At 49.8% G+C, this 13,024-nt stretch overlaps 1 protein-coding gene across 1 annotated transcript in view; it reads right to left on the reverse strand.

The window, feature by feature from the left end:
- ALMS1 (ALMS1 centrosome and basal body associated protein) overlaps positions 1–10,305 on the reverse strand; it is a 67,909-nt gene extending 57,604 nt beyond the window's left edge. The window contains exon 1 of the mRNA XM_051798155.1: positions 10,132–10,305. Coding sequence (XP_051654115.1) covers positions 10,132–10,191 — 60 coding nt within the window. The 5' untranslated portion in view covers positions 10,192–10,305. The remainder of the gene's footprint in view (positions 1–10,131) is intronic.
- Positions 10,306–13,024: the final 2,719 nt, after the last annotated feature.

A 13,024-nucleotide genomic window follows, 5' to 3' on the forward strand; every position in this document is an offset into this window, starting at 1 on the left:
TAATTCCTCAGTCTTTCCTCTTATCTTGAGAGAATAATTAAAGAACACTTAGCAGATACCTTTGTAAAGGGCTACTGAAAACCTTTTAAAACTGTATTTGGAGATTATCTGACTATAAAGAAATCCTATAAATAGCAGTGAAATATAAAAGCAGTTTGAATATATGAGACCAGAGTACAAGCCTGAACACTGCCTTTACATCCACAGCTGCCTTTACATCCACATTTTATGCTCTGAAAAGGGTCAAAAACCATCCACACTTGAGAGACTGAAGTAACAGAATCATGGAATCACTGAGGTTGGAAAAGATCTCCAAAGTCATCAAGGCCACCCTGTGCTTGATCCCCTCCTTGTCCCCAGCCCAGAGCACTGAGAGCCACATCCAGGCCTTCCCTGGACACCTCCAGGGATGGGGAATCCACCAAAACAGATCCTTAAGGAAAGATAATCACTTCCTGAAGTCAAATACTTCCCACACAAGCAGGATTCTCCTGCTGGTCCTGAGTTAATTTGTGTTTTCCCAAGCAAAAGCCCAAAGCTCCAAGTGGCAGCTCCCACCAGCAAAAGAAAATAATCCCTCCTTTCCAAGGGATCTCCTGAGGGAGCGGCTGGAAGGAAGCAAAGAGGCAACAGCACATTCTGCTTCAGGATTTCATTTTTAATCCTCATTCCAAAGAGGAATATCCAAGAAATAACACAATGGCAGGAATCTGCACTGTGTGTACCAGGGTACAGGTATTTAATGAAGCTGTTGCAAGCAAGAAGTAAAAATTTAGTAAATTAGTATAATCATCTCTGAGGGCTTCCATGTAATTAAACCCAAATGAAGGAAACTCAGTAAGCTTTTTTTCCCTGAAATCCAACACCTCAAAAGTTCAGTTTTGCTATTAAACACATAAAAGAGGGGATAAAAGACAAAAATAAAGCTGAACGAACCACAACCACTCCCCCACACAGTGCCAGGGAATTAAACAGTGGGAGCAGCAGCTCCTGTTTGGATCTCTGACTGTGAAATATGAACAATGTTTGGTTTTGAACTCCTCAAAGTTTAAACATCCAGGTTAGTTCTCCTTTATTCTGCCCCCCCAGCCCACTAAAATATCCCAGTAAAAATATCACACAATAGAACCGAGGAGAACAAAGGAAAAAAAGAAGATTTCTAGAGACATGGGGAAGAGAACTTCCAAGATGATTAACTCCAACAATCTGATCTTCCCAAAAGATCAGAAATATTCTATAATTTCTTCCAAAGGCTTCAGCTCTTTTCTCCTTCCTAAAAAATCAGGACTAAAGGGCCGGATTAATTCAATATAAACCTGTGTTTCAGTTCCCTAATCCAGCTGAAAATGCAGCTGCAGAATTAGGAGCCCTGGAAAAACAGGCAGTGGAGTTCAGGACCAATTTTTCCAACATCAGGGAGTTTTTACCCCAAATTAAGGTGACCAAGTAACAGTGACCGAGGCAGATTTCACCTTGACAATTCAGGACTTATTTTTCCCTATTTTGCCAAGAACATTCCCAGTTCTGACAGCACTTCCCAGAGCATTTATCACTTCCCCTGGCACAGCTTTATGTGTTTATTTTCTAGGTCTTATTATTCACTATTCACAGGATTCATCAGTGAAAATTCTTTATGGGAACAAGGAAAAAAAAGCCACCAAAACCTGGAATGTCTTTCCCAGTTCATGCCAAGATGAAAAACCCTTCTGAGGTCACATTACAAACCAAGTCCAGCACCCCTTTAGCTCCTACAATCCTTACCCTCTAAAAGATGGTAATTAAATGGGTTTGAAATCAATCTTCAACATTCTCAACACTCAATATTCTCCTAACATTGTATTTCAAGTGGTTTCATGGAATCATTAAAGGTTGGAAAAGCCCAACCATTCACTGACAGATCCACCACTAAACCACGGCCCCAAGTGCCACATCCACGTGTTTTTAGAACCCTTCCAGGGATGGTGATTCCACCCCTTCCCTGGGCAGCTGTGCCAATGCCTGACAAACCTTCCAGGGAATAAATTATTCCTAATGTCCAATCCAAACCTCCCCTGGCACAACTTGGGGCTGTTTCCTCTTGTCCTGTCTCCTGTTCCCTGGGAGAAGAAACTCTGGTTTTCAGTTGTCCATTAGTTTATGTTCAAACTGCACGTGGTGATCATTCAGAAACTATATATCATTTATCACAAATAATACCTAATTCCAGTTTTCCAGGCTTTCCCCCTGGCCTGGGAAGCCTCTGGAAGCAGGAGCAGGGAAGGTGTGAGCTCCTCCATGGCCTGTCCCCAGTGCAGTGTGAGCCCTGGGCCACTTGGAGTCACCAGCCCACAGCTGAGGGCAAGGAATGAAGGAACATGGAAAAACAGGAACCCATTTCCCTCTTAAAACAGGGAATTGGCCACCCCGTCCCTGAAGATTAAAGATGTTATTTAGCCAGAACACAGGGAATGTAGGTCAGGTTGTCTCATCCCAACCTGCTCATTTCATGGAGCAATCATCAGCTTGGAAGGAAAAACCAAGGAAAAGCAAACCCACTGCAGTGCAAAAGCCCTTCAGAGGCCACACACAAACCCAAAACTCCCACAAAAATGCAACTGGATTTCATAATAACCCGATAATTTCATTTATTTCCAGCTTTATAGCCCATATCAACCCTGTCTGGTGTGTCAGAACAGAGAGTAAAAAAAAAAAACGAGTCTTATTCAAGTACAGAATGAGGTTTTACATCTCTTCTTTTTTTTGGCCAGAAGCCCAGTAAAACAAATTGGATGAAAATCATCAGCATTTAAGTCCAGCTACTGAAATGAGTAACAAAATCCTCTTGTCTGCAAACAGTTCAGCACCAGAAGTTCATCGGGGAAAATACAGGAAAAGATTTCAAAAATATCAGTCAGAGAAACGTAACAAGGATTTGGTGCAGTCAGGGCTGAGAAACACTGATTATTTTGGGATTATTTTGGGATTATTTTGGGATTATTTTGGGATTGTTTTGGGATTGTTTTGGGATTGTTTTGGGATTGTTTTGGGATTGTTTTGGGATTGTTTTGGGATTGTTTTGGGATTGTTTTGGGATTGTTTTGGGATTGTTTTGGGATTGTTTTGGGATTGTTTTGGGATTGTTTTGGGATTGTTTTGGGATTGTTTTGGGATTGTTTTGGGATTGTTTTGGGATTATTTTGGGATTATTTTGGGATTATTTTGGGATTGTTTTGGGATTGTTTTGGGATTGTTTTGGGATTGTTTTGGGATTATTTTGGGATTATTTTGGGATTATTTTGGGATTATTTTGGGATTATTTTGGGATTATTTTGGGATTATTTTGGGATTATTTTGGGATTATTTTGGGATTATTTTGGGATTATTTTGGGATTATTTTGGGATTATTTTGGGATTATTTTGGGATCAGACTCAGTCAGCACAGAGTGAGGAGGGGCAGGTCCTGTCTGACCAACCTCAGCTCCTTCTATGACACAGTGACCTGCCTGGTGGAGGAGGGGAAGGCTGTGGGTGTGTCTGTCTGGAATTCAGTAAAGCCTTGGACACCTTCCCCCATGGCACATCCCTGGAAAAGGCTTGGACAGGGACACTCTGTGCTGGGTTAGGAACTGGCTGATGGTCAGGCCTGGAGATTGGTGGGAAATGGAGCTGCATCCAGATGGGATCCATCACCAGTGGTGTCCCCAGGGATCAGTGCTGGGCCCAGTCCTGTTTAATGTCTTTATTGATGATTTAGATGAGGGGATTGAGTGAACCATCAGCAAATCTGCAGGTGACACCAAGCTGGGGGGAGTGTTGATCAGCTGGAAGGCAGGAGGGCTCTGCAGAGGGACCTGGACAGGCTGGATCCATGGGCTGATTCCAACGGGATGAGGTTCAACCAGGCCAAGGGCCGGGTCCTGCCCTTTGGCCACAACAACCCCCGGCAGCTCCAGGCTGGGCCAGAGGGGCTGGAGAGCAGCCAGGCAGGAAGGGAGCTGGGAGTGGGGATGGACAGGGAGCTGAACAGGAGCCAGAGTGTGCCCAGGGGGACAAGAAGGCCAATGGATCCTGGCCTGGCTCAGGAACAGGGTGGCCAACAGGGTCAGGGAAGTGATTCTGCCCCTGGACTCAGCACTGGTGAGGCCACCCCTGGAGTGCTGTGTCCAGTTCTGGGCCCTCAGCTCAGGAAGGACATGGAGGTCCTGGAGCAGGTCCAGAGGAGAGCAACGAGGCTGGGGAAGGGACTGGAGCACAAGTGCTGTGAGGAGAGGCTGAGGGAGCTGGGGGGGCTCAGCCTGGAGAAGAGGAGGCTCAGGGGAGACCTCCTCACTCTCTGCAACTCCCTGACAGGAGGGGGGAGCCAGGGGGGGTTGGGCTCTTTTCCCAGGCAACCATCAGCAAGACAAGAGGGCTGGGTCTTGAGCTGTGCCAGGGGAGGGTTAGGTTGGAGATTAGAAAGAATTTCTTTGCAGAGAGGGTGCTCAGCCATTGGAATGGGCTGCCCAGGGAAGGGGTGGATTCTCCATCCCTGGAGGTGTTTAAGGACAGACTGGATGTGGCATCAGTGCCATGGGCTGGGAACCACAGCGGGGTTGGATCAAGGGTTGGACTGGATGATCTCGGAGGTCCCTTCCAGCCCAGCTGATTCTGTGATTCTATGGTTCTATTTAAGCTGTATCTTGGTTTTTTTCAGTAAAATCCCAGTATTTTCCAGACCCAAACCATTCCCTCCTGGCACAAAGGCACCTCCAACCAGCAGATCAGGTAAATTCTGACCTGGTTTATTTGGTCCAAAGTTATTGGGCTTTTGAATCCATGAGAGATCAGATCTCAAATGCTGATTAATAACACAATAAACTGCCAGGGATGTGCTGAAAACATTCCAAGGAAGGTGAAGCTGGATTTTTACACAATATCCACTGACACTGGTCAGTCAGCACAACATTCTGATTTTCTGAAATATTTAAGTTTCCACTGCTGAGTTTGAGACATGAACAGATTTATGGAGTGGCCCAAAGTAAGTGGGAATTAGGCAATGCTGACCTGCAGCAAGGCTGCCTGGTTTTCCAAGGAAAGAAAGGGGGACAGAATTCCCTGTTCACAGCCAGGGAACACAAAGCTGATCACTGTAATGAACATTAATGCCCAAAGTACAAGTTTTATTCACGTAATCACAGAGTAACTGAGGTTTCCAGGCACCTCTGGAGGCCACCTGGGCCAAGCTCCTGCTGGAAGCAGGACTAATTCCAAGGTGGATCGGGGTGTTTAGGATCATCCCTTCAATTTGTGGCCACTTCCAAGGATTCAGGCTCAACTTCAGTGATTCTGTGATTCTGTTAAATGGGATACTAAGGAGAAATTTCTGCCTGGGAGGGTGGGGAGGCCCTGGCACAGGTTGGGCAGAGAAGGTGTGACTGCCCCTGGATCCCTGGAAGTGTCCAAGGCCAGGATGGAGCGACCTGGGCTAGTGGGAGGTGTCCCTGCCGTGGGTCCTGGCCCAGCACTTCCCCATCCTCATTAAAAGGTGATTTCCTTGTCTCCACTCAGAATTCCTGCTGTTGTCCCCCCTCCCCACGGCTGCTCAGCCCATCACTGTGCACACCAAGAGCCTTCCTCTGCCTCCTCCCACCCCTGTTCCAGCAGGGAAGCACCACCGCTTCCTCCTCCCCTTCACCACGTTCCTCCTCCTTCTCCTCCTCCTCCTCACCTTCCTCCTCCTCCTCACCTTCCTCCTCCTCCTCACCTTCCTCCTCCTCCTCACCTTCCTCCTCCTCCTCACCTTCCTCCTCCTCCTCACCTTCCTCCTCCTCCTCACCTTCCTCCTCCTCCTCACCTTCCTCCTCCTCCTCACCTTCCTCCTCCTCCTCACCTTCCTCCTCCTCCTCACCTTCCTCCTCCTCCTCACCTTCCTCCTCCTCCTCACCTTCCTCCTCCTCCTCACCTTCCTCCTCCTCCTCACCTTCCTCCTCCTCCTCACCTTCCTCCTCCTCCTCACCTTCCTCCTCCTCCTCACCTTCCTCCTCCTCCTCACCTTCCTCCTCCTCCTCACCTTCCTCCTCCTCCTCACCTTCCTCCTCCTCCTCACCTTCCTCCTCCTCCTCCCCCTCCTCCTCCTCCTCCCCCTCCTCCTCCTCCTCCCCCTCCTCCTCCTCCTCCCCCTCCTCCTCCTCCTCCCCCTCCTCCTCCTCCTCCCCCTCCTCCTCCTCCTCCCCCTCCTCCTCCTCCTCCCCCTCCTCCTCCTCCTCCCCCTCCTCCTCCTCCTCACCCTCCTCCTCCTCCTCACCCTCCTCCTCCTCCTCACCCTCCTCCTCCTCCTCACCCTCCTCCTCCTCCTCACCTTCCTCCTCCTCCTCACCTTCCTCCTCTCCTCACCTTCCTCCTCTCCTCACCTTCCTCCTCTCCTCACCTTCCTCATCCTCTTTCTTCTCCTTGCCTTCCTCCTCCTCCCCTTCACCACCTTCCTCCTCTTCCTCCTCCTCCTCCCCAGCCCACCCCCCTCCTGCCCCCCAGTCCCTGCCTGTCCTGGTGGTCTCCACCAGCCTGGGGCCCCTTTGCTGGCCCCTCCCTTGTCCTGGCAGCCCCAACCCAGGGCAGAGGATCCAGCTGTGGCCAAGGAGGGAAGGAACCTTTCCCCTCCAGCTGCCAGCCTTGCTCTCATGAACTCAGCCTGGCTGCTGCAGGGAGGGCACTGCCAACCCCCCCTGCCCCTGCTGCCCACCAGCACCTCAGGCTCTGCTCCCAGGGGCCACCAGACCCCACTGACCTGCAGGGATTTCATCCCTCGGGGAGAAAAAACTCTGCTTTTTCCACAGCCAAAGCTCAGGAGATTCCTCTGGGAACATTAATCCCGCTGCCAAGGTCCCTGTGGATGGCAGCCTGTGCCCCAGGGGGGAGGGGGAACTTCCAAAGGAACTTCTGGCTCAGCCCATTTCTTTGCAATTCAAGCTCTTTCTGTTAATTCCCAACTAATTATTTTGGGTCTCAAAGAACAGGCAACTCCAAAAATCACCCAGTCCAAGCTCTCCTGGGAAAGGGAACCTTGATCAAGCCTAATCTCCAATTAGAACAGTTCAGGCCACCTCAGCAAACCAAAAATCAATCACCAAAGCCAGTAACTCTCCCCCAAGAACCATTTTTGCTGTCCAAATCCCACCTCCAATATGAACATTTAAGAGTGCTCCTGAATTATTTTATACAAGGAGAAGCTCAACTATTTCTTCACATCCTCAGCTTTGGAACACTGAGAAAGCTCTGGGTATTGCCTGATTTTTAATTTATAGGGTTTTTTAAATCACACAATCTGTATCACACAAATTGTAGTTAAGAAAATGCACATTTGTTTATCTTTTCCATATTAAATCACCATTGGAATTTTCCACATTAAATCTTTCCAAGTGAAGTTCTTTCTGTTAATTCTCAGCTACTTATTTTGGGTGTCAAAGAACAGGCACCTCCAAAAATCACCTGGTCCAAGCTCTCTTGGAAAAGGGAGCCTTAATCAAGCTTAATTTCCAATTACAACAATTAACACTCTTACAGCCACCTCAACAACCCCAACAATCAAAGCCAGTAACAAGCATCAACCTCTTCTCTGCTTATTGTAAATTAAATTTAGTTTCACCCATTTCATTTGCATTCTTGTGCAAAAAATCCCTTAATTCCTTGCTGTCCAAATCCCACCTCCAATATCAGCATTTCACAGTGCTCCTGAATTATTTTATACAATGAGAAGCTCAACTATTTCTTCACATCCTCAGCTTTGGAACACTGAGAAAGCTCTGAGTACCCCTTGATTTTTAATTTATTCTTTTTTAAAATCATACAATTTGTATCACACAAATTATAGTTAAGAAAATGTACATTCTTTTATCTTTTCCACATTAAATCACCATTGGAATTTTCCACATTACATCTTTGCAATTCAAGCTCTTTTTGTTAATTCTCAACAAATTATTTTGGGTGTCAAAGAAGAGGGACCCCCAAAGATCACTTGGTCCAAACTCTCCTGGGAGAGGGAACCTTGATCAAGCTTAATTTCCAATTAGAACAAATAAAATTTCCAAGGAATAATGAACATTCTGGAATGAAGCCACCAATTTGCAGCATTTAAGAATGAAAACCCAAAGCTCGATCCTCCTGGATCTGATTTGTATTATTTATGTTTAGCTCAATGCAAAAGTCAAAAACTTGCATTAAGTCATCCTCATGATCAATAATAAACTGAAAGAAGGAACAGGCAAAATGTTTTCTCTGATAAAACTGAAATTTATAAACAGGCAGAAGATTCTTTTGGGTTCCTCTGCTCCTGCACCCCCTGGCCCCAGAGGAGCAGCCAGGGAGGAACAAGCTTGGCTCAGCTCCCACCTGGAATTCCCAGAGCCAAGCTCAGGTTGTCAGAGCAGCACTTAAAGCCCAGAGCAAAACAAACCCAGAGGAGGAAGCAACAGCCTCCAAAAAAAAAAAACCACAACAGAACCTGACACCCAAAAAGGAGCAAAACCACTCAATTTGTGATGGATAAAACAAGCAGCAGGAGGTAAATCCACTGGTTTATAACATCACACTCAGCTTAGAATCATGAAGTTGAAATTTGTCTGTAAAGCAGCACTTAAAGGAACTTCATTTCTATCTAAATATATAGAAGAATAAGTATTAGAGCAAGAACCATCCCTGCTGTCCTGGGGCAAATTATCCTTCCTGAAAACACACAGGGCAAGTCCTTCTGCACTCAATTCCCATGCTCCTTAAAGTCAGACTTGCCTTTAACACATCAGATTTATTCCCAAGGCCTTTCCACTCTTTGTTATTTTCCCTGGTAGGACTGAACCTCTCCCAGTGCCTGGCTCTTCCCAGGAAGGTTTCTAAGAGCTGATGTGGCACCACGTGGCTGTGGCACCTCTTGAGTTCCTTGAGAGCTCTGGGCTGAAAGTTCTGAGAGGCTCATTTGCATTTTGGGTTGTCCTCTTGCACCTTCCCTGGCACAGAAGGATGGATGTGACATCCACAAACATCCCCAGCCCCAAGTGTTCAAGGACACTGAGCAGGTGCCCCAAGCCCTTCACACCTCTGGGAACCACCCTGGGAACAGCAGGACACAACTCCAGGTGCCAGAGAAGTGCAACTCCACGGGAAGGATCTTCCCAATGCTCTCATGAGAGGGAAGTGCAGGAAGACACTGATTCCAGAGCACAGGGGGGGCAGGATGTGATGGGACACGAGCTCCAGAGATCTCTTCCCTGCCTCCAGCACTGATGTGAGCACAGCAAAGTGCACAGGGCTGTGTGTGAGCCTTTCCAGGGAATGAGAGGCTCCAAGGGGCCACTCCAGCTCAGCCTGGAGAAGGAAAAGCTTCAGGGAGACCTCCAGCACCTTCCACTGCTCCAGGACCTTCCAGTACTTAAAGGGGGCTTATGAAAAATGGGGAGCAGCAACTTTTCACACAGGACAAGGGGAAACACAGTTAAATTTAAAGTGGAGAGATTTAGATTAGATGTTAAGAAGAAATTCTTCGCTGGGAGAGTGGTGAGGGACTGGAATGGAATGGAATTCCCAAGGAAGCTGTGGCTGCCCCATCCCTGGAAGTGTCCAAGACCAGGTTGGAGCAACCTGGAATAGTGGAAGGCGTCCCTGCCCACAGCAGGGGGTGGCACTGGATGGGTTTAAGGTCTCTCCAACATAAACTATTCCATGATTCCAGCCCCTCTGTCCCTGCATTCCCAGAAGGGTCACTGACCCAGCCAGCAACACCCACCCCTGCCCAGGGCACAACAAGAGAACAGAATAACTGCTAATTTAAAGTTATTAAATCGTAACTAGGGTAATAACAGAACACAAACGCCCTTTTCCCAGGAGGGGAGGAGGGTCCACCCTTCTCCCAGGGAAGAGCGCAGAGCACGGAAGGACCAGCCCGGTCACAGCCCCCCTGGAGCAGGAGGGGAAGGGCGGGCTCAGCTCAGCCGCGTCCCCCCTTTGCTCTGGGATGGAAGACCGACCTGCTAAAAGCCCCTTCATGGGGCAGAAGGTGCGTTCAGCCCACTTATCCCACCAGCATAAGGAGGAACACGAGTTGGAACCAGCCTGTCACACCCCCACCACCGCCCCCCAGCTCGGGCCGGGCAGGAGCTGCTCCCGCCTCCAAGAAGCCGTACTCACCGGGACCCGCTCCTGTTCTTCTTCTTCCTCCTGCTCCTCCTCGTCCTGTCCCGGCCCCATGGGCGGGTCGGTCCCGGTGTTCCCGTTCCCGTTCCCGTTCCCGGTCCCGGTGTCCCCCCAGCGCGGCCGCGCCGGAGCCGCCCCGTCGCCAAGGACTCGCGCCCGCCGCGCGCGCACACGCGCACGCGCACGCGCGGGGACCGCCCCTTCGCCGCGCCGCTATTGGCCGAGGGAAGAGAGGGGGCGGGGCGCGGGGGGCGGCCTCCGGCGCGCTGATTGGTGGAGAGAGGGAAAGGGGGCGGGGGAAAAGGGGGAGATGGGCGGGGCCGGGCGGGTGAGGGAGGGCGCGCGCGCGGGTGGTGGTTTTGGCGGGCGGGGAGGGCGGAAATGCCCGGATGGAGCGGGGGGGGGGGGGAGCGGGTCCATCCCGTCCTAAGGAAGCGTAATTAGGGAGTCATGGAATGGTTCGCCTTGGGAGGGAGCTTAAGGATCATCCAGTTCCACCCCCTCCCATGGGCAGGGACACCTCCCACCATCCCCGGTTGCTCCAACCTGACCTTGGACACTTCCAGGGATCCAGGGGCAGCCACAGCTTCTCTGGGAATTCCGTTCCAGTCCCTCACCACCCTCGCAGGGAGGAATTTCTTCCCAATATCCCATTTAACAGAATCATGGGATCATTTAGGTTGGAAAAGACCTCTGAGGTCATCGAGTCCAACGTTTGACCCAGCACCACCTTGTCACCCAGCACCAGGTCACCCGGTCACCAAGTGCCACATCCAGTCGTCCCTTGGGCACCTCCAGGGCTGGGGATTCCACCATCTCCCTGGGCAGCCCCTTCCAATGTCGAATCACCCTTTCTGTGAAGTTCTTCTTCGTGTCCAACCTAAACCTCCCCTGGTGTCGCTTAAGACCACTGTCCTCTTGTCCTATCCCTGTCCTCTGGCAGTGGGAAGCCATTCCCTGTGTCCTGTCCCTCCATGCCTTGTCCCCAGTCCCTCTCCAGCTCTCCTGGAGCCCCTTCAGGCCCTGCCAGGGGCTCTCAGCTCTCCCTGGAGCCTTCTCTTCTCCAGGGGAACCCCCCCAGCTCTCCCAGCCTGGCTCCAGAGCAGAGGGGCTCCAGCCCTGGCAGCAGCTCCGGGGCCTCCTCTGGACTCTCTCCAGCAGCTCCGCGTCCTTGTGCTGTTGTTCCCAGGGCTGGAGGCAGCTCCCAGGGGTTCTCAGCAGGTGCACACTGAGAGGAAATTCCTATAAAATTAGTGGTTTTCCAAATGAGCTTGGTGGCCATGAGCTTGTCCTGTGACAAGGAACCATTTCCCTTCTCTTCTGTCCCAGCTCACTCAGAGATCCCTGAATTCCCGAGCTTTGGGGCTTGGTGATGGACATCCTTTGAAATCTCGCAGCAGGCATTTTGAGACAGTGCTGTTGTTACCAGGGAATTAAAACGATTTTCCGAGGAGGGAAATCCATTCAGTTCACTCCGAATCTCCAGCAGGGGAGATGGTCAGTTCTGGACTCTCAGGGACTGTTTTCCCACTAGAGCTGACAAAAGGAGAAGCCTGGAGTTTGAGGAGATGCTCTGCAGCCTGGGCAGGTGGAGAAGTTGAGCTGAATCTCTGTATAAACACCTTTAGATCTGGGTGTCAGTGGGCTCCCTGCAATCCTCCATCACTTCCTGATCCCTGCAATCCTCCGTTGCTCCCCTTCAGGTGCCAGGAGGGAATGAGGAGCTCCACTTTCCCCTGGCACAGCCAGAACCTGGACTAGTGGAAGGTGTCCCTGCCCAAGGCAGGGGGTTGGAACAAGATGAGCTTTAAGGTCCCTTCCAACCCAAATCATTCCATGATAACACTCTCCCTGAGGCATTCCCTACAAGCCCTGCTTAACATTCCACGTTTCAGCTGGTTGTCAGCAAGGGCAAGGCAGGAATTTCCCCTTAAAATCCCGATTTTTTATTTATTTACTTATTTCATTTGCTTCCTCTAAAGCTCCAGGAGGAGGTGACAGCTGAAGCTGGAGCAGCAGAAGATGCAGCTCACTGATCTGACACGGCACTGACAGTCCTTCCCTCATGGATCAAGAACTGTGGAGGAGGGAGAGGAATCTCCAGGGTCATCGACTGCAGCTCCACGAGCCATGTTTTACAGGCAGAACCTCGTTTAATCTTTCATAAAGTTATTGAGCTCCATCTCAAAGGCAATTAAAGCCTTTCTGGTGTGGGTATTAGCAATATATCCAGCTGTCCATATGGATATACCTCCAGACTGCCCAGTGATATCAGACAATAAATAACTGCACCGGTTTTTATTCTCTACTAATAGCTAAGCTGAATTAGACTGAAAAATAAAGGTGCCTCCATCACATTTCCTGGCTCCTGAGTTATTTATTCTGCTCGGAGCGTTTCTCTGCCATGTAACATCTCCCAAAAGGCAGAGCCTGCGTTGGTTCCGTGGTGATTTGGGTGTTATTTTTCAGCACTCGATGAATCCGAGCGCTCGAGGACGTCAAGGCAAACATTCCTTAAAATAATTAAAATGCTGACAGGGAGAATGCAGCTTGATATCCAAACCCATCTCCCGTTACCAATGCAATTAAATTTGTCGGGCTCAGCCTTCCCCAGTCCTTGTTTAACCACATCCCTAAAAATCGGCGCCCGGTGATTTATGAGCGAGGCTCGAAGACAACAACACGTCACGAGGTGAGGGGATGAGGTGCTGGGTGAGGAAAAGGCAGGAATAAAAGAGTAAATCCCACAGCAAGCAGCAGCAATTCCATGCTTGCTTTCCCTGGAAGCACAAGGAGCAGCCTGCCTGATTTCAGTGCCGTTCTCCACTAATCCAAGGAGCTCTAATAACGGATCCAAATGTCATCGGTGAGGAAAAACTTGCCATTT

Source organism: Manacus candei, unplaced genomic scaffold (genome assembly GCF_025592945.1).
Source record: "Manacus candei isolate 608988 ecotype Guabito, Panama unplaced genomic scaffold, ASM2559294v1 h1tg000048l, whole genome shotgun sequence".
Lineage (NCBI taxonomy): Eukaryota > Metazoa > Chordata > Aves > Passeriformes > Pipridae > Manacus > Manacus candei.